Genomic DNA, 21,873 nt, shown 5'->3' on the forward strand with positions numbered 1-21,873 from the left:
GGTATCCAGACAGAAAAGGGTCTTCAAGTAAAGGGAGGTAGAATGACAGAATAAGGCAGTAATGTGAAATCAAAATACTAATTAGAATGGACACACCTTGCATAGTAAGCTGGACTGAAATGGGCCACCCTGAATCAAAAGGTCAATATGATGTCCCAAGGGCAGCACGGACACCATTCCTTTGGATTTCCAGTACCCAGAGGATTTCCCTTCACACATACACTCACATACATTCTCATCCAGATGTGTGTCAGTGCTCACGTGGCCTTGCCCACACAGACACACACAGGAACACACGTGCCTCTCACTCAGATGTTATCACCCTTCCCATCAGTTATTCTCACACACAAAGACACAGCCTTTCACACATGTGAAGCCACACTCACCCATGGTTTCCAACCTCCAGGTTTTAGTCTCTTTGTTTCCTTCCTCAGCCGCCCCCTTCCCCTTCTCTAACATTGCTTAGGTGGGGAGGATTTGGATAGAGCTGTGTATTGAGCCTACACTGGAAAAAGGAGAGTAAAGTGTGCTCCAGCTAGTGTAGACATGGAAGGGGGCAGCCGGTCCTGTGCTCAGTTCAAACCACTGAGTCACCTGTGGAGAAGGGCTTGGTTGCTAAAGCTAGGGACTCTTTCTCCGGGTCTTGGAGTCCACCTTTTCCACTTATGCAGCTCAGATACAAATTGTTTTTTTCTTCATTAATGGGGTGGATTTGAGGAAGTCAGTGGAGCCGATTTATGGGTAAAAGATAGGGGTGGGAGGATCCCCCTGATTGTTAAGACTTTGAGAAAGGTAGTGTTAGCTCCAAACTCACCATCTATGGCCCCAATATCTGGACCAGTCTTCCAGAAATGGATGCGCAGGGCTCCGCGAGAGCTGAACCCAAGAGGCCGCCCCAGATCGCATTTGCCAGGGGGAGGGCAGAAGCTCCCACGCGGAGCTGGCACCAACACCCGGGTGCGGAGCCCCCAGAGGTCCTAGCGTGCCTCACGGGGCCTGCGGGTTGCTAAGTGGGGAGATGGGGAGAGGGTGCCGCCTTCTCCGCGGAAATCCCTGGGTAGCGTTCCTCGGAGACTGGGAGCTGAGGAGGAGCAGCGACTGGGCCCTGGTGCGCGGCGCGCAGGGCGCAAAGGCTTCGACTAACCTTCAGGGCAGGCACTGCGCGGGGCACAGCACCGGCGGGCGCCTAGGCGGGGACGGAAGGCGCGAGTGCGTGCGCGCGTGCGCCCCCGCCGGGCCTGGGCTCGGCTCTCTTGCGGGGACGGTGCCGCGCCGCCCGCTGCGCCCGCTTCTCTCCTCTCGGCGTTACTTGGGGAGGGGCGACTCTCGCTGGACCTCTGCAGCGGTGGCCCCCTACCCTCTGGCTAAATAAATCCCGAAGCCAAACCAGCCTCGCTTCCCAGGCCCCTGAAGCCGCGGTCGGCCGAGGTCCTTCCGGCTCCATCCCCGCCCCTCCTGTCCTCGCCGGCCCCGCCCCCGCTTCTCCTGGCGCTCCAGCGCGCGCCTCGCTGCGCCTCTGCGCTCCGCTCGCTCTCCGCTCCTCGCCTTCCCCTTTCCTTCCCCACATTCTCCTCTGCTTCCCGGGAGTGGGGCTGTCCGAGTGACAGAAGAAACCCAGCCGTTCAGGAGGAAGTTCGGTCCTTGGAAAACTCCCGTGCCAGGCCACCGCTAGGCTCGCCTGCAACCTGTTCCTCCCTCGCCCAAGTGCTCGCCCGCCCGCCCGCTCCCGCTCCCGCCCTCGCCCCGGCGCAGCCGCGGATCGCTGTTGCATGCTGATCCGGGGAGGCGGCGGCGGTGGCGGCGGCGGCGAGCGCTCAGGCAGGATGCTGGCACTGGGGCTTCGCTGCTCTCTGGATGCTGCTCAACTTCTATCCCAAGCGCAGGAGCTTTGAAGTCGTTTGTCCCTCTCCGGTTGGATTGACTTTTTATTTTGATATTTTGGGCGTTGCGGTTTGCGCAGGAACCTCAATATCGCTCTCCCCCCTCCCTCTCTGTCAACCTTTGGATGCGTCTGTGCTGGCACATTTAAAGACCCAAGTCTTGGCTGTGGAATTTCTTAGATGGACTTGCTGGGGCTGGCGTTATAAAGCATGTCACCATAACCCCGTCCTTATCTTTTTTTTTTTTTTAAGTTCTTTTGTTTTCATTTTTCCCTTCCTCCCCAACCCCCACCCCCAATAAATCACCAAACTGTTACCTAGCGGGCCGGTGCCTGCCTCTCTTCCAGAACTAGGTGGTGCGTCTGCCAGAAGAGGAGCTATGTTTGAAGAGCAGCCTACTCCACCCCTCTCCTCTTCAGTCCCTGAATGCCACCACACACTGGCATTTTGAAAAAAAAAAAAAAAAAAAATTTCCCCCAAAAACTTGACCCCCCCAAACCCCCCCCCCGTGTTTTTTTTTTTTTTTTTTTTTTTTTTCCTCCTTGAGGAATGGAGCTTCGCAGAGGTTGTATTTAGATTCAACAGTTCGGAGCGGCGGGGCTGCTGCTGCCGCCTCTTCCAAGAGCTCGCGAGGCTCCCCGGAGGCGGTGGTCCCCGCGCTCGGCTGGATGCGGCTCTGAGTCTCCGTGTGTCTTTCTGCTTGTTGCTGTGTGCGGGTGTTCGGCCGCGATCACCTTTGTGTGTCTTCTGTCTGTTTAAACTTCAGGATGGCTCGCTTCGGGGAGGCGGTGGTCGGCAGGCCGGGGTCGGGCGATGGAGACTCGGACCAGAGCAGGAACCGGCAAGGAACCCCGGTGCCGGCCTCCGGGCCGGCGGCCGCCTACAAGCAGTCGAAAGCGCAGAGGGCGCGGACTATGGCTTTGTACAACCCCATTCCCGTCCGGCAGAACTGTTTCACCGTCAACAGATCCCTGTTCATCTTCGGAGAAGATAACATTGTCAGGAAATACGCCAAGAAGCTCATCGATTGGCCATATCCTTTCTTGCCCTCTCCCCCTTTGCATTTCTTTGGGTAAGGGGGGAAATCTAGCATGGAATTTATCCCCCATCCCCTTCCTGGTGCCAATTTGCCCCTTTGCTGAAGTGCACTCTTTACTTCGGTGTGCCTAAGGGGCAAGCTTGGTGCTGTAGAGGCCAGTGTGGGCACGGGTGCTTTTCAAGGTAAGACTTTTGGTTTTTTTATTTTTCCTATGTGGAAATCTGTAGCGTCCCTGGGTGCATGGTGTTGCTGTCTGCCCCTTTCTGGGCTGGGCTTTGTCTGATTCCCAGGCCCCCAAGGCCCTTAATATAGAATGGGTTGCCCCTAATCTCAAGATTTTCTTTCATTCTCACTCCCCCTTTTCCTCCCTCAAAGCCCCCCCCTCTGTCCCCATCCCCACCAGCTGGGGAGACACCCGCACTATCTGCCCCTGGGGAAGTCAAGGCTCCCTGGGGGATTTATCAGTTCAGAAGCTTCAAGAGTCTGGGCCAAAACCCTGTAGACAAATAGACAGAATGGATAAATAAAACAGCCATTTGGCTGGGGATCCAGCTAACTCTGGGGACTGAGTTTAAGTTCCACTGAGAGTGGAGTGAATGAATGTGTCAGCGGAGGTAATCTCTAATGATCCAGTCCAGACACCTCAGAGTTGGAGTTCTCTTCTCAGCCAGAGAAGAACAGCTCATCAGAGCTCATCATTTTCTTAGTCCGGTTGGGTGCCCCTGCCTCTGAATGCTTGACCCAGCTGAGTGCTCTCCTAGGGCCCAAGATTCAGGTTGATATGCTGGGCCTGAATTCTTCAGCTGAGGGCTGCATCAGCTGAGCCCAGAGGTGTGCAAGCAATCTGTCTTTCCCTACCTCCAAAGGAACTGCTCTCCACAGAGAGCTGGTGGCGTCTCTCATGGTGGCGGTGTCGGGGTGAACAGGCATCAAAGGAGCTTCTTTGCAGGTTTAATCAAGTGCACCAAATGCAGGCTGCTGATTAGGCATCTCGCTGCCTTGTTCTTCACTAAGAATTTGGGCATCTGGCAAGGTCTTTAGGAATTGCGGGATGGTGGGGGTGGGGAGGGTGCTTGGTAAGAAGCAAGCCAGGGGGGTGGTGGTAAATATGGGGGTAGGCTTGGAGACATGGGACTTTGATGCTTGTGGAAAGACATTTCTTGGGAAGGATGCACCTGCAAAGGAGGCCCCTCCTCTTCTTCTCTATCCTCTTTCCCCACCCCCTCCCTCCAGGTGTGCATCATGAGGCAGCTGAGCTGCATTGGGTCTCTAGTATCAGTGAGGCACGTGGCTCGCTTCCCCTAGGGCTTGGGCATCTCCCTGCTACCCTCACCCCGGTCTCTGGCCTTCCCCTCCTTCCTCCCTAGTTCCCTGCCTCAGCAGCACTGCCATTGGCTGGCGCTTGGTGCTTCTAGGCAGCACCCCTCATTAGAAACGAAGGAGCATCTCTAAGCAGATATTCTTCCTGCTGCTGCTCAAATCCTCCCACAACCACCCCTGGCTGGGCTTCCTCTCTCCTCCTCTCTGCACTCCCCTCCTCCTCCCACCCCCACAGAGTGATTCGGGGTCATTCCGTGCCCGAGTTGAACGTATCTAGGGTGGGGGTACTGGAGAGGAGGAAGGGTCCGGTCCCTGCAGTCCCTCCCGCCTGTCGGTGCGCCGCACAAAGCGGACAGATCTCATGATGTTGCGTGCCGCGGCTGGGCTGCGAACACTCCTCTAGTCAGATCTCTACTGATTTCTCTAGCGGGGCCCCGCTCCCCCATCTGCCTTGTACAATTCTCTAAAATTCCCCACCCTCCAGGTGCTGCTTTACTGTGCTCCTCTCTTAGGGGCATGTTAACTCAGGCGCCCTTGGGCTTCCTTGCGGTAGACAAAGCGGCCCCGCCGCGCCGCGGGTGGCAAAGTGTGCCAGCAGCCAACGTTGGCACCTAGGACAGCGCCACCGAAACTCCCCAGGCGTCCGCGGCTCCGCGACCAGCCGGTTGGGCACCACGGGCACTTCCGGCTGGGCCCAGGCTCTGGGGCTGGGAAATGAAGCTCGGTTCCTAGACCACGCGGTCGGCGCTTTTCACATTTTCGCTTCCGCTGCAGACACCGCCTTTCTACCAGGCGTTGCGAGCGCAAGGTGCGACAGTGGTTTTTACCCCGCCCTTTCCTTGTCTTTGGCCAGGATGAACCAGAGAGAGTCAAAGGAGAGAATAGGGAGTTGATTTCAGCGTCGTACTCAGTGCCTCGGCTGAGAGCTGGGTCCCAGGGGTCTCTTCTGTCCCCGTCGTTGGAAGTTTCGCAGTGGTTCTGCAGCACTTAGGCTGTTGTAACAGTGTTCAGAGAACATCTGCTAAGGTGTGTAGAGGAGCCCTGTTGGAAAATTTAAAGTACACCATGTTGCTTTTTTTCTCTTCGCTGTGCAACGTGACTGACTGACAAGTATATATTGCCTCTGGTGGTGACCATGTGGAAACACTGCTTCTGTGGGTTCTGCTTTTTCTCCAGTACTGCATCTCAGATCCTAGTCTCACTTTCCTTCCTACCTAGACATCCAGCTTCCGGAAATCTCTCCCTTTTTCTTCCTGGGAGTCACTGTGAGCAGTGGTTGCCAGAAAACTTGGGAGCCGGGCTGTCTGCGTTCAAATCCCTGTTCCTTCACCAGCTCTGTGACCTTGAAAAGTTACTTCCTTACTTTGCGACTCAGTTTCCTTATCTGTAAAATGAGGGTGATAATCATGAGTTAGGGAGAGAATTAAATGACCTAACATATGTCGGGTTCCTAAAACATTCCTGATTACCCAGTAAACACTAGCTATTATTTTAATGGGGTCCTTCAGAAATGTCAGCATGCCTGAAGGGAGGGGTCTTAGTTCTAGGTGAACTAAATCTTCTAGGTTTTTGCCTCTCAAAGAGAGCACAGAGCAACATCCCTGTCACCTGGGGGCCTGTTAAAAATTCAGAACCCTGAGCCCCACTTCAGATTTTACTGAGTCAGAATCTGCATTTTAATAAGATCCCCAGGTGGTTAGTATGAACATTAAAGTCTGGGAAGTACTTCTCTACTGTTTATAAGGGCCAGATATTTGGGGGAAAAAAAAGAAGATTGTTCAGAACATGGGTTAAGACCGCCCGCTTTGAACTGACATATGAACATGTAACATGCTTGAGGACTTTGATTATCTGTGCACTATGTCTTTGAGGCTTATACATCTTTTATGGGCTGTAGGAAGTCACTGTGGAGCTAGGAGGAAATGAGCACTTCTGTGTGTTATGTTAGCTCCTCTTCACACTGTATATTACTGGTCTTTAACAAACTGGCCTGAAAAGATCAGTTAAGGGAAAGGAATTATTTAATTTATACTGGTAGGACCCTCTGGCTTGGGTGGGTGGGTGGGGTAAACTTCTCCAGTTATTTAATAGGGAAAGTCTAGTTCCTATGGAAAGAAATGCCCAAGATAACCCAGATTTGGCATGAAAGATGGTGGTAAGTTACAGCCCACTCTGAATGTGTTTCATTTTTCTTGGAAGCTACATCTGCATAGGGAGATAATTTTATTTTCTTATGGCACTCTTTTCTGCAGTGGATACCATAACCTTTTTGAAAATGCTAATCTGATTTAAAATGTGATGTTGCATTTTATATGATACCTCTATTTCTTTCTTGCTCATCTAATAGATGTAACAATAAAAGGATTCTCTTTTTCTCAGGGAATTGGCTGCTCTGAATGTCATCCCACGTTCACTGTGCCATATGCTTACCAGCTCTCACCTTTCCATGCCCAGGCTCAGTTACTCTGTGGACGCACACAAGGTCTCCCTCATGGTTTGTGAGATGCCCCACACTTGTTTGCACTTTTTTTAGGTCAGAGGATGAGGGGAAGAAATGGGATGTCTGATTTGGGGCTCTGTGCCATTAATGGGCAGTGGGAGATTTTTTTTCCCCCACCGATGATGTGGGTCATCTCAGCAGGAATCACATGTTTCATGCAGAAATGTAAAGGGTCTAAAGTAGGAAGATCAAATGTGTTTGCAGCCACTGAGATGTTGAAAGCTCATTATAATGAACTTGTAGATATTCATCCATGATTTCCTGTTGCAGAGAATTTCACTGTAGCCTCAAAAGACTCCAGCTCTGGGTCAGAGGTTATGTGCTTTATTATGGTAAATTTCCCATTGTAAATTGCCTATTTATTTTGGAGGGTTTTGGTGAGGATTACTGAAGACTTTAGTTCTCCCATCTCCCATTTTGACATAAACTTTTCTCTTGCTCTGGTTGCCTATAAATATACAGCACCTTGCAGGATAGTAGACTGTAATCTTGGCAAGAATTTCAGGTTTGATGTAACGCTAATGGATCATGAGTCAGAGTGCCTTGATTAGGGCCGAGGGTGGCAGCTAACAAGGACAAAGTCTGTAATTATATCCTATGATCACATTACACAGAAAGACTTCGCATCTTCTGTGTACCTGGGCACCGATGCAGATACGGAAGCAGATAGTGAGTGTAACTGGCCCTGCGGCTGCTGGAGAAAGGTCTTCATTTTCTGAGCCTCCCAGGACAGTCTCCAAATTGTCCATTGGCTTTGTCTTTGAAATGAGGTGTGGGTAACGTTTCCTCCGGAAACCAGGCTTTGACTTGTTGTGGGGACCAGTTGTAATTGGGTTGCAGCCTGGAAAGCAAGCTGGAGTGAAGGAGTTTGACAGAAATGAAATGACTGGAGAATGGAGATGAAAATATCTTGGACGTGATAGTGTTGTCTGTTGGTTTGCATGTCACCATTTCTCCACTTCCCTCCACTTGCTTTCCCTTGCAATAGGTGGAACGCACACTATGAATTAAAGGAGGAGGAAGGAAATAATGAGAACAGGTTTTTTTATCTTCTGAGAGATCCAGACTTTGGAATTATTAGCTCCATCCAGAATTGCTGATCTCTTTTTAGCTGCTGCTGTATAAAATGTAGGGTTTCTTTCCCCTCCAACTCTGCTGCTTTTCCCCCTCTTTATAGGAACATCTGGTTTCCTTCTATCTTCATGTTCTTAGTTAAAATAGAACAGAGCCAAGATTTGCTAAGCTGTCAGAAATCCTGCAAACCCTTGACTCCTTGGGTCCCACCAACAACCCAGTAGCCTCCCTTTTGTTGTTTGCAGGGCTGCCTGGGGTGGGAAGCTGCGGGTCTCCAACGCCCAGACATGGAAGGCAGCCATCAGAGGCCACTCTGCTGATCTTAGTTTGTTTCTCAGTGACCACACACACGTGCAAGAGGGAACCTGGACGTGACTGTGATGAATACCCTTTTATTCAAGGAGAGAGACTTTCTCTTTCTGCAGTCCTCTGTCCCTTTTCCGTCTCTCTGTATTTCTCCGTCTCTCATTTTTAGGTTCGGCCTTTGTGAATAATTCATTATATGTGTGGGTTTTCCCTAGGATTTTCAGAAAAGGAAGGTTATTTGTCTTCCTCTTGGATACAAGCAGGGTCTCTTGCTGAGGACCAGCTTCATAGATCGACTTTTCCCTCTGCGTCTGCTGTTTGTTGCAGTGGGACTGGGACACAAGAGAAAGGTAGCAGGGGAGGGGAAAAGCTCTCTTCTTACATGCTTTTTCCTGCTGCTTTTATAATGACTGCCTCCTACTCAGTCCTGTTACATCTGGGTGCCCCATAAATATGCAGCTACTCCCCTCCTCTGTTCAGAGAACATGGTTAACTAGAAGATATTTGTGTCCCCAGGTCCTTGTCGCTCTGAATGCTCTTGTCATTCCAGGTCTTCACGCTAATAAATGTTGAGCCACAGAGCTAAGGAGGCTTCTCTAATTGTTTCTTTTCAAACTTCACTGGGAATTCACAAAGGAATTTGAAGGAGTGAGCCACCGCTGAAATTAATGTGTACCACTCCCTGTCACCTCTGCCATCATCAACACGATATGGTTTTTAAAGCAGTCCCTTTCAAGGAGGGATAAAAACACTGGTGACCTGTGCTGGTACTTCCCCTCCCAAGCATTCTGAACCTGCACAGTAGGGACTTGTGTGGAGGCTCCCCAGCACGTTTCCACCATCACTTGGATTTAAGGACAGAAAGTACAGCCCTGAGGTTTTAGGCTTCTCCAACCTAGTGGTCCATCTCTTATGTGTCAGTCCTACGTTAGGGAGATGTCTGTGGTGTATTTTTGCTCACTGAATAGCCCAGGTACATTTACTTAATTTTCCATTCCCTGTATCCTTGGCCAGTCTTTGGCTATAAACTCTGATGAGCCACCCCCATGTCACCATTTCTGGAAAGCAAGGGGCAGCCAGGAGGTGTGTCCTTAAGAGGGAGAAATGGGCCAGACTAAGGAGAACGGCACTGAATGACTAAAAAGTGTCAGTTATCCAAGACACTGGCAGAGCAGTGGGTACTTCTTAGGAGTGTCTTTTTTTTAATTGTATTTTGGGTTCCAAATTTGTAGGACTAAGCAGTTCCACTCTTAGTCCTCTTGAATATTTAAAAAAAAAAAAAAAAAGGACCCATTTTTAAAGTGGTAGCTCATCCCGAGGCAGGTGGGCAGGGCTTGGGAATGTGACTGACTCCAGGCTAGGCTCCAGCTACAGGATCCTGTGGTCCAGCCCACGAAGGGCTTCCGGGAGAGGCCATGTGTGGCCCCTATGCCAGGTGTGGTCTTTTGCCTGTGGGTGGTTGATCTGAATTGCTGTTGCAACTCTGCATAATTTCGAGGCTGTATTTTTTGCTGGATTTGGTCATGCTGCATGTGTACTGCATCTGTTCCCTCCATCGCTAGAGAATTTGGAAAGCCTGTGTCAGATGTAAGCCTTAGCTTTCTGAAGCTTAAAGCCGGGAGTGGGGCATCTATAGAATCCCCTCCCCCCTTAGAGAAGGGATGAAGAGGATGTGGCTGAGTGGTGAGTCACAGATTAGAGGGGAAAGGAAGAATGCTCTGACTAGGGTCAAGACCTGAGGCTTGGGATACTCAGACTCGGGCATCATTTCTGTGGCTGAGATGCAAGACACCGTGTGTGCCTCATCGACCCAGAGTAGAGGCTCTGAGAACCAGGACAGGGAGGAGAATCAGCCCTCATAAGCTTTTCTCCACCTGCGACGTGGCTGTATGTTTGAAGGGTTTCAAACTTTCGGTGCCTCTTTCTCAATTTCCACACCATTGTCTCGTGGGGCTGGTCAGACTCAAAAAGCATGAAATGGATTTTCAACAGTCACTCACCAGCGTCCTGGCAATTTCCAGCTGTATGCTGTTGGGAACTGTTTTGCTACTATTTTGTCAATGACCGTTCCTTCTAGCGGGTGACTTCCATCAGCATCAAAGCTAATTCCTCAGTTTCTTTGTGCTGAAGTCATACATATGCACTGCCCATTTCATCTACATCACTGGTTCAGAAGCTTCAGGGTTTACTGAAGGGCTTATTAAGATACAGATTTCTGGACCCTACTGCCAGAGTTGTGGATTCAGTAGGTCTGAAGTAGGGCTTGGGAATTTGCCTTTGTCACAGGTTCCCGGGTGATGCTAAAGCTGCAGGCCTCGGAACCGTACTCTGAGAACCACTGTTTGATGTGGTTTTGTTGTCTGCCGGCAGGGCCTTCAGAGAAGGCCAGTTTTGCAAATTGCAGAGGAGAGTCCCCATCCCAAATTTCTCTCATCTCTCAGCCTGAAGCCTTGCTGTGACCTCTGGGTTCAGGTAGTGAGGCTTCAAGACTTCGCTGTCAAATGCAGATGATCTTGGGAGCTGGGATATAGTAGCAGCTACATGGCATTGGCACCGTATAACTGCAAGCAGGCTCTTCTGAGAACTGGCACAGGACACGCCCCTAATTAATTTCCACACCTAGTGCAACCCTGACTTGCACTGAGCCTCTGGTACAGTTTTGTTAGATGATTTCATTAGGTGGTTACTATTGGCCAACAGAAAGCATCACTGAAGGATCTCTTGCCTAGTGTTGCACTGACCTGGACTTGTAGGATCAGGGGTGGCCCTAGCATGGGGAGGGGAGGTTGCTAGGAGGTAGTGAGGGCACTGGATAGCTGGTGGGGTCATTACATGCGAATTTGGAGGTTGTAAAAGACAGGCTTCAGGATCTAGCTATGGATCACTCCAGTTTCTGTATTACCCAATATGAACTGTGAAAAAAGCACACAGTATTTGTTATCTGGCATTTTATCATATAGTATTCTTTATTAATTGGCACCCAGAGATCTATAGCATAATAACAATTGAGATTTGTTCTGATGGCCCCCAGGCACCACAAAATGCCATAGTGCTTTCTGAATATCGCCAATGAAGCATTTATTACATCATGTTCAACATGGTTTGAATGGTGTGTGCGCTTTATTGTGTTCAGAGCTTTTGCAAATTACAATCCATATTGATTATTTAAGGTAGCTCTTTATCACTTTTTTTTGTTAAATTAACCAAAGTGTTCTTCTCTAGCTACACCAGATAACAAAAGAATCCCTGCATTGTTCTAGAAATCAGTCCTTTCAGCTCTAGAAATACTCTAGGACTTAGAGATGAATTCTGGACAATTGTCATACTGTCAGGTGGTGATTAGAACAAAGTCATATTTTTTTAAGTGGATTGATAGCTCAGCAAACTTTGGATTCACTGGGCAAGTTCTCCAACTAGTAAGCTGGTATTACATCTGACTGGGTGTGCTTGTGTCTGTAGGCTGTCATTGAAAATGAGCCATCAAGATTTACAAGAGACAGAAAGGGTACGTGCACCCCAATGTTTATAGCAGCAATGTCCACAATAGCCAAACTGTGGAAAGAGCCAAGATGTCCATCAACAGATGAATGGATAAAGAAGATGTGGTATATATATACAATGGAATATTATGCAGCCATCAAAAGGAATGAGATCTTGCCATTTGCAATGACGTGGATGGAACTGGAGGGTATTATGCTGAGCGAAATAAGTCCATCAGAGAAAGACATGTATCATATGACCTCACTGATAGGAGGAATTCTTAATCTCAGGAAACAAACTGAGGGTTGCTGGAATGGAGGGTGGGGTGGGAGGGATGGGGTGACTGGGTGATAGACACTGGGGAGGGTATGCGCTCTGGTAAGCGCTGTCAATTGTGCAAGACTGTTGAATCTCAGATCTGTACCTCTGAAACAAATAATGCAATATATGTTAAGAAAAAAAAAAAGAAGAAGAAGATAGCAGGAGGGGAAGAATGAAGGGGGGGAAATCGGAGGGGTAGACGAACCATGAGAGATGATGGACTCTGAAAAACAAACTGAGGGTTCTAGAGGGGAGGGGGGGTGGGAGGATGGGTTAGCCTGGTGATGGGTATTGAGGAGGGCACGTTCTGCATGGAGCACTGGGTATTATGCACAAACAATGAATCATGGAACACTGCATCTAAAACTAATGATGTAATGTATGGGGATTAACATAATAAAAAAATTTAAAAAAAAAGATTTACAAGAGAGTTTCCAATGGGCATCTCAGGAAGAGGTTGACAGATTCTCTTCTTCCTTCCCCGACCTGACTGAATTATCCAACTTTAGTGCCTTGGGTTGTTTCCATGTCCTTTTATACTTGTCCCATCTCTTTTCTTGTTTTGTTTTTTTTTTACTTTTTTATTGTTATGTTAATCACCATACATTACATCATTAGTTTTTGATGTAGAGTTCCATGATTCATTGTTTGTGCATAACACCCAGTGCTCCATGCAGAACATGTCCTCTTTAATACCCATCACCAGGCTAACCCATCCTCCCACCCCCCTCCCCTCTAGAACCCTCAGTTTGTTTTTCAGAGTCCATCCTCTCTCATGGTTCATCTCCCCCTCCGATTTCCCCCCCTTCATTCTTCCCCTCCTACTATCTTCTTTTTTTTTTTTCTTAACATATATTGCATTATTTGTTTCAGAGGTACAGATCAGTGATTCAACAGTCTGGCACAATTCACAGCACTCACCATAGCACATACCCTCCCCAAAGTCTATCACCCAGTCACCCCACCCCTCCCACCCCACCCCCACTCCAACAACCCTCAGTTTGTTTCCTGAGATTAAGAATTCCTCATATCAGTGAGGTCATATGATACATGTCTTTCTTTGATTGACTTATTTTGCTCAGCATAACACCCTCCAGTTCCATCCACGGGGTGCATGTACCCCTTTGGATCCCTACATTTGTATCTTTGGGGTAAATACCCAGTAGTGCAATTGCTGGATCGTGTGGTAGCTCTATTTTCAACTTTTTGAGGAACCTCCATACTGTTTTTCAGAGTGGTTGCACCAGCTTGCATTCCCACCACCAGTGTAGGAGGGTTCCTCTTTTTCCGCATCCCCGCCAACATCTGTCCTTTCCTGACTTGTTAATTTTAGCCATTCTGACTGGTGTCAGGTGGTATCTCATTGAGGTTTTGATTTAGATTTCCCTGATGCCGAGCGATGTCGAGCACTTTTTCATGTGTCTGTTGGCCATTTGGATGTCTTCTTTGGAAAAATGTCTGTTCATGTCTTCTGCCCATTTCTTGATTGGATTCTTTGTTCTTTGGGTGTTGAGTTTGATGAGTTCTTTATAGATTTTGGATACTAGCCCTTTATCTGATACGTCATTTGCAAATATCTTCTCCCATTCTGTCGGTTGTCTTTTGGTTTTGTTGACTGTTTCTTTTGCTGTGCAAAAGCTTTTTATCTTGATGAAGTCCCAATAGTTCATTTTTGCCCTTGCTTCCCTTGCCTTTGGCGATGTTTCTAGGAAGAAGTTGCTGCGGCTGAGGTCGAAGAGGTTGTTGCCTGTGTTCTCCTTTAGGATTTTGATGGACTCCTGTCTCACATTGAGGTCTTTCAACCATTTGGAGTCTATTTTTGTGTGTGGTGTAAGGAAATGGTCCAGTTTCATTCTTCTGCATGTGGCTGTCCCAATTTTCCCAACACCATTTGTTGAAGAGACTGTCTTTTTTCCATTGGACATTCCTGCTTTGTTGAAGATGAGTTGACCATAGAGTTGAGGGTCCATTTCTGGGCTCTCTATTCTGTTCCATTGATCTGTGTGTCTGTTTTTGTGCCAGTACCATAGTGTCTTGATGATGACAGCTTTGTAATAGAGCTGGAAGTCTGGAATTGTGATGCCGCCAGCTTTGCTTTTCTTTTTCAACATTCCTCTGGCTATGCGGGGTCTTTTCTGGTTCCATACAAATTTTAGGATTATTTGTTCCATTTCTTTGAAAAAAGTGGATGGTATTTTGATGGGGATTGCATTGAATGTGTAGATTGCTCTAGGTAGCATTGACATCTTCACAATATTTGTTCTTCCAATCCATGAGCATGGAACGTTTTTCCATTTCTTTGTGTCTTCCTCAATTTGTTTCATGAGTATTTTATAGTTTTCTGACTACAGATCCTTTGCCTCTTTGTTTAGATTTATTCCTAGGTATCTTATGGCTTTGGGTGCAATTGTAAATGGGATCGACCCCTTAATTTCTCTTTCTTCTGACTTGTTGTTGGTGTATAGGAATGCCACTGATTTCTGTGAATTGATTTTATATCCTGCCACTTGACTGAATTCCTGTATGAGTTCTAGTAGTTTTGGGGTGGAGTCTTTTGGGTTTTCCACATAAAGTATCATATCATCTGCAAAGAGTGAGAGTTTGACTTCTTCTTTGCCGATTTGGATGCCTTTTATTTCTTTTTGTTGTCTGATTGCTGTGGCTAGGACTTCTAATACTATGTTGAATAGCAGTGGTGATAGTGGACATCCCTGCCATGTTCCTGACCTTAGGGGGAAAGCTCAGTTTTTCCCCATTGAGAATGTTATTCGCTGTAGGTTTTTCATAGATGGCTTTTATGACATTGAGGTATGTACCCTCTATCCCTATACTCTGAAGAGTTTTGATCAAGAAAGCATGCTGTACTTTGTCAAATGCTTTTTCTGCATCTACTGAGAGGATCATATGGTTCTTGTTCTTTCTTTTGTTAATGTATTGTATCACATTGATTGATTTGCGGATGTTGAACCAACCTTGCAGCCTAGGGATAAATCCCACTTGGTCGTGGTGAATAATCCTTTTAATGTACTGTTGGATCCTATTGGCTAGTATTTTGGTGAGAATTTTTGCATCCATGTTCATCAAGGATATTGGTCTGTAATTCTCCTTTTTGATGGGGTCTTTGTCTGGTTTGGGGATCAAGGTAATGGTGGCCTCATAAAACGAGTTTGGAAGTTTTCCTTCCATTTCTATTTTTTGGAACAGTTTCAGAAGAATAGGTATTAATTCTTCTTTAAATGTTTGGTAGAATTCCCCTGGGAAGCCATCTGGCCATGGGCTCTTGTTTGTTGGGAGATTTTTGATGACTGCTTCAATTTCCTTAGTGGTTATGTGTCTGTTCAGGTTTTCTATTTCTTCCTGGTTCAGTTTTGATAGTTGATACATCTCTAGGAATGCATCCATTTCTTCCAGATTATCTAATTTGCTGGCCTAGAGTTGCTCATAATATGTTCTTATAATTGTTTGTATTTCTTTGGTGTTGGTTGTGATCTCTCCTCTTTCATTCATGATTTTGATGATTTGGGTCATTTCTCTTTTCTTTTTGATAAGTCTGGCCAGGGGTTTATCAATCTTGTTAATTCTTTCAAAGAACCAGCTCCTAGTTTCGTTGATCTGTTCTACTGTTCTTTTGGTTTCTATTTCATTGATTTCTGCTCTGATCTTTATTATTTGTCTTCTCCTGCAGGGTTTAGGCTTTATTTGCTGTTCTTTCTCCAGCTCCTTTAGGTGTAGAGTTAGGTTGTGTACTTGAGACCTTTCTTGTTTCTTGAGAAAGGCTCATATTGCTCTATAGTTTCCTCTTAGGACTGCCTTGGCTGCATCCCAAAGATTTTGAACAGTTGTGTTTTCATTTTCATTTGTTTCCATGAATTTTTAAAATTCTTTAATTTCCTGGTTGACCCATTCATTCTTTAGTAGGATGCTCTTTAGCCTCCATGTATTTGAGTTCTTTCCAACGTTCCTTTTGTGATTGAGTTCTAGTTTCAAAGCATGGTGGTCTGAAAATAGGCAGGGAATGATCCCAATCTTTTGGTACCAGTTGAGACCTGATTTGTGACCTAGGATGTGATCTATTCTGGAGAATGTTCCATGGGCATTAGAGAAGAATGTGTATTCTTTTCCTTTGGGATGGAATGTTCTGAATATGTCTGTGAAGTCCATTTGGTCCAGTGTGTCATTTAAAGTCTTTATTTTCTTGTTGATCTTTTGCTTAGATGACCTGTCCATTTCAGTGAGGGGGGTGTTAAAGTCCCCCACTATTATTGTATTGTTGTCGATGTGTTTCTTTGTTTTTGTTATTAATTGCCTTATATAATTGGCTGCTCCCATGTTGGGGCATAGATATTTACAATTGTTAGATCTTCTTGTTGGATAGACCCTTTAAGTAGGATATAGTGTCCTTTTTCATCTCTTATTACAGTCTTTGGTTTAAAATCTAATTTGTCTGATTTGAGGATTGCCACCCCAGCTTTCTTTTGGTGTCCATTAGCATGGTAGTTTTCCACCCCCTCACTTTCAATCTGGGGGTGATTTTGGGTCTAAAATGAGTCTCTTGCAGACAGCATATCGATGGATCTTGTTTTTTAATCCAATCTGATAGCCTGTGTCCTTTGATTGGGGCATTTAGCCCATTTACATTCAGGGTAACTATTGAAAGATAGGAATTTAGTGCCATTGTATTGCCTGTAAGGTGACTGTTACTGTATATTGTCTGTGTTCCTTTCTGGTCTATGTTGCTTTTATGCTCTCTCTTTGCTTAGAGGACCCCTTTCAATATTTCTGGTAGGGCTGGTTTTGTGTTTGCAAATTCCTTTAGTTTTTGTTTGTCCTGGAAGCTTTTTATCTCTCCTTCTATTTTCAATGACAGCCTAGCTGGATATAGTATTCTTGGCTGCATATTTTTCTCATTTAGTGCTCTGAATATATCATGCCAGTCCTTTCTGGCCTGCCAGGTCTCTGTGGATAGGTCTGTTGCCAGTCTAATGTTTCTACCATTATAGGTTACAGATCTCTTCTCCCGAGCTGCTTTCAGGATTTTCTCTTTGTCTCTGAGACTTGTAAGTTTTACTATTAGATGTCGGGGTGTTGACCTATTTTTATTGATTTTGAGAGGGGTTCTCTGTGCCTCCTGGATTTTGATGACTGTTTCCTTCCCCAAATTAGGGAAGTTCTCTGCTGTAATTTGCGCCAATATACCTTCTGCCCCTCTCTCTCTTTCTTCTTCTTCTGGGATCCCAATTATTCTAATGTTGTTTCGTCTTATGGTATTGCTTATCTCTTGAATTCTGCCCTTGTGATCCAGTAGTTGTTTATCTTTCTTTTTCTCAGCTTCTTCATTTTCCATCATTTGGTCTTCTATATTACTGATTCTCTCTTCTGCCTCCTTTATCCTAGTAGTTAGAGCGTCTATTTTTTTTTTTTTAAGATTTTATTTATTTATTTGACAGAGACAGAGACAGCGAGAGCAGGAACACAAGCAGGGGGAGTGGGAGAGGGAGGAGCAGGCTTCCTGCTGAGCCGGGAGCCTGATGTGGGACTCGATCCCAGGACCCTGGGATCATGACCTGAGCCGAAGGCAGTCGCTTAACCAACTGAGCCACCCAGGCGCCCTAGAGCGTCTATTTTTGATTGCACCTCATTAATAGCCCTTTTGATTTCGACTTGGTTAGATTTTAGTTCTTTTATTTCTCCAGAAAGGGTTTCTCTAATAACTTCCATGCTTTTTTCAAGCCCAGCTGGTATCTTTAAAGTCATGATTCTGAACTCTAGATCCGACATCATACTAATGTCTGTATTGAGTAGGTCTCTGGCAGTCGGTACTACCTCTTGTTCTTTTTGTTGAGGTGAATTTTTCTGTCTTGTCATTTTGTCCAGAGGAAAATAGATGAATGAGAGAACAAAATGCTAACAGAGTAATAACATCCCCAGAAAATATACTCTAAACAAATCAGAAAAGACCTGAGGCCAGGGGAAAAGAAAAGGAAAGAAAGAAAAAAGAAAAAGATAAAAACAAACAAAAACAGAACAAAACCAAAAAAAAAAAAACCAGAATGTGATCAGATATGATCAGGCTGGTGCATAGATCAGTGCCACACACTAGATTTTGTGTGTATTTTGGTCTGTTAGTAGAAAGTGCCTCCCAAAATTTTAGAGAAAGAAAAACTTATATATGTACAAAAATAAGGGTTGATATGATGAAGGGATGGAATATGATTTTAAAGATGAAAATTATAAAAAATTTTATAAAAGGAATTGATAAGTTGTTTGGAAAAAGAAAGAAGAGGATTTAAAAAAAAAAAAAGAAAAGAAAAGGGAGAGAATGTGATCAGGCAGGAGAGTAGAACAAAGCCATGCACTAGAGATTTAGAGTATATTTTGATCTGTTAGAAGAAACTGTATCTCAAAATTATAAAGAGAGAACAACTTATATATATATATGCCAAAAATAAGGGTAAGTACTATGAAGGGTTAGAATATGACTCTAAAAATGAAAAATAAAAATGTTTTTTTTAAAAAGGGATTGATAAGATGTTGGTTGAAAAAGGGAAAAAGATAAATTCAAAAAAAAAAGACAGTTAAAAAAAATTAACTTTGAAAGACTAAAGAATCATGGTAAAAAAAGCCATGAATTTGAATTTTGTATGCAGTATTCCCCTAGCGCTGGAGTTCTGCCATTCTCATTGATCGGTAAACTTGGTCTTGGCCGGCTGTTCTTGCTGATCTTCTGGGGGAGGGGCCTGTTGCCGTGGTTCCCAAATGTCTTTGCCAGAGTTGGAATTGCCCCATCCTTGCCCGGTCAAGGCTAAGTAATCTGCTTGGGTTTTCTCTCGGGAGCTTTTGTTCCCTGCAAGCTTTCCATTCGGCTTTGGAGGATGAGAGTGAGATGGTGGCCTCCCAATCTCCGCCCCGGAGGAGCCGAGAACTCGGGGCCCCACTCCTCAGTGCGCCCGCAGAGAAAAGCAGTCAATCACTCCCGTCTCCCTGGTCTCCGGCCACACTCCGTGCTCACCTGGCCTGTGACTTAGCGTTTCTCTCTCTGGCACCCGACTCGGTGTGGGGTCTCCAAACCCAGCAGATCCCTGCGGTGTGCTCCCGAGCCACTCCTCCCGGGGGAGGAAGGGGAGTCTCCCCGGATCTGCCGCTTGTTGGGTCCCTGCTGGAGGAGCAGTGGCCCGACTGTGCCGCGGGTCACGGTTTATGGCCACCCTGAGCTGGGCGCCCGCTCCTCGGCTCCGTCTCTGCAGCTGGCTTCCCTGCTCTGATACCTGGAAGCTCTGCTGCACTCAGGCACCCCCGGTCTTTCTGTGACCGGAGGGTCCTGAGACCACACTGTCCCAGCGAGGGTTCCACCCCCCGCTTAGCCACTGGAGCAATGCCCCTCAGCGGAGCCGACTTCTAAAAGTTCCGATTTTGTGCTCCGCTGCTCTGTCACTTGCCAGAAGCGGCCAACGGAGGCCCCCTTCCCCGCCATCTATCCTCCGGAATATCGCCTCGGATTCACTTCTCCGCACGTCCTACCTTCCAGAAAGTGGTCGCTTTTCTGTTCAGAGAGTTGTTGCTATTCCCTTCTTCGATCTCCTGTTGGGTTTGTAGGTGTTCAGAATGGTTTGATCCCCATCCAGCTGAATTCCTGAGACCAGATGAAATCCAGGTCTCCTACTCCTCCGCCATCTTGTCCACCCCCCATCTCTTTTCTTCTTGATCAAGGTCAGGGGATACTTGACTTGAAACTGTTCAATAGCAGGGTGATTGTCTTTAGATTCTCCCACTGTGGAACCTTACAGTTGGGAATGACCCTAGTGGCCATCTTGATGACATCCAGATGACTCTTTTTGGAGGACTGGGAGTGCCTGGTCCCTCCGGTACAATGTTTATTTGCTTTCTATATTGGGATTACAAATCTTACCGAAATCTGATTGGTGCAATGCACCCCCCTTTCCTGAAAGAAATACACATACAACTTGCATTCAGTTGCAGGGGGTCCATGGATTGCAATGCTGACTATGTTAGAACATTCCCACATTCTGGGATGTTGGGTTGCTGAACCACCAAGCATAGTGACTCGCAATCCAACATCATATCCCTTAGCTACAGGTGTCATAGGAACTCCATGTGAAGGAGCTACAGAGATATGTTTGCACAAGTGCATCAGCCAGACTGCCATGGTAAAATACAAACACCCTAACCAAAGAGCAGTAGGTCAGTAGAGGAACTCTTTCTCCATCCCCCTGATGGGTGGCCATCAAACTTCCAGGGACGGGGTGCTCTTGTCATTAAGGTGTAGGATGCTGAAGTAGTCTTCCTTAGAGCTTCCACCTGCTTGTTTTTATTTTTCCTGTTTCTGTTCTATAAAGCAATATAAACCCAATCTACTTCTCATTCACTTAAGATCCTATGGCACTGAGTAGTGCTGTAGACCAGAACTTTCTGTGCTGATGGATCTATGTTTTTATCTGTGCTAATATAGTAGCCAGTAGCCACATGTGGCTCTTGAGCACTTGATAGGTGGCTGTTGTGACTGAGTACTAAATTATAAATTACATTTCCTTTTGATTAATTTAAATTAAATAGCTACATATGGCTAGTGGCTACGGTAAAGGACAGCGGGGATATAGAGAATAGATAATGATTCAGGAAGCCTAAGTTCCTGTCTGGGTTCTGTTATTTGTTTGCTTTGTAATTGGGCAAGGTTTTCCTACCTTGGTGTGCAGGGCTTCCTGTGCTCTACTCTGCACATGGTGGCAACCATGCAATCACCTTCTTTTCAGCTGTTCCATTGGGCTGCTAATGTCTGAAGGCACCAGCTTCTCCTAGGCCTCCATGCCTGTGCACTTACTGCTCCTGGTGCCTGGAATGTCTTTTCTGTCTCTCCCTGACTTCCTGGCTTTAAGACTATACTCAGTAGTCACTTCCTTCATGAAGACTTCCTTGATTTCTCTTGGCAGAGTAAGACCAACTCCCTCCTCTGGGCTCCCATAGGGCACCTGGTTTGTTACTTTATTGTAACATTTACCACATAGCTTTAGTGTTGGTTTAAAATCCCTGGAAGGGAATGGACAGTGTCTGTTAGTTTTTAAATTACTGGAACATAGATCAGTGCTTATTTACATTAGCACATTTGTTTAAATTAAAACAAATTTTTAAATTTTTTTTCTTTGTAAAGAAATGGCACTGTACTTCTGACTTAACTTGAGGTCGCTTGCGGTCAGCAATAAACCCTGGATCTTTTATATGAATTGATGACAGAATTACTTTTCTCTCACTCTGTTCTCAATTTAATTTTTGAGTCTAAATTCAGGACTTCATGTTTATTTCAAGTACGTTTTATTTTCTTTCGGTGTGACCGTCCTTCTTACAGAGATCCTTTACAAGTGGGGACAGGGAACCACCATTCAGTGAGTATTCACCAAACTTCAGACTCTGCATTTATCTATCTATCTGTCTATCTGAGAGAGAGATTGTCCACGTGTGTGCAAGAGCGGGGGGTGGAGAAGGGAGAGGGACAGAGAGAATACCAAGCAGGTTGCACAATCAGTGCAGAGCCCGACACTGAGCTCAATCTCATGACCCTGAGATCATGACCTGAAACAAAATCAAGAGTTGGACACCCAACCGACTGAGCCACCCAGGTGCCCCAAGACTCTCTGCATTTAAACAAAACAACAATCCAGTGAGATAACTATTATCCACATTTTAAATATAGAGAAACTGAGACTATAGAAGATTAAATCACTTGCCCAAGGTCACCACTAGTGAACTTTAACCCCAGGGGTCAGACTCCAAAATTTAAGTGATTTCTACTACACATTGTCTTGAGACTCTGCTGTTTAATGAGTGAGCTCTCTACTCGGAGCTCTACGTCATCTGCAGACTGGATAAGCATGTGCTTTATACTTTCATTCGAGTAACTAATAAAAATATGGTTAGAATTGGGGACCTCACTTCTGCTTATC

The 21,873-nt window shown here is 46.1% G+C and overlaps 1 protein-coding gene across 3 annotated transcripts in view; it reads left to right on the forward strand.

Moving 5' to 3' along the window:
* The first annotated feature begins 2,488 nt into the window (after positions 1–2,488).
* CACNA1E (calcium voltage-gated channel subunit alpha1 E) overlaps positions 2,489–21,873 on the forward strand; it is a 276,327-nt gene continuing 256,942 nt past the window's right edge. For all 3 annotated transcript variants that reach the window (XM_021682567.1, XM_021682568.1, XM_021682569.1), the window contains exon 1: positions 2,489–2,913. In XM_021682567.1, coding sequence (XP_021538242.1) covers positions 2,648–2,913 — 266 coding nt within the window. In that variant the 5' untranslated portion in view covers positions 2,489–2,647. The remainder of the gene's footprint in view (positions 2,914–21,873) is intronic.

This window comes from Neomonachus schauinslandi, chromosome 6 (assembly GCF_002201575.2).
Source record: "Neomonachus schauinslandi chromosome 6, ASM220157v2, whole genome shotgun sequence".
Taxonomy (NCBI): domain Eukaryota; kingdom Metazoa; phylum Chordata; class Mammalia; order Carnivora; family Phocidae; genus Neomonachus; species Neomonachus schauinslandi.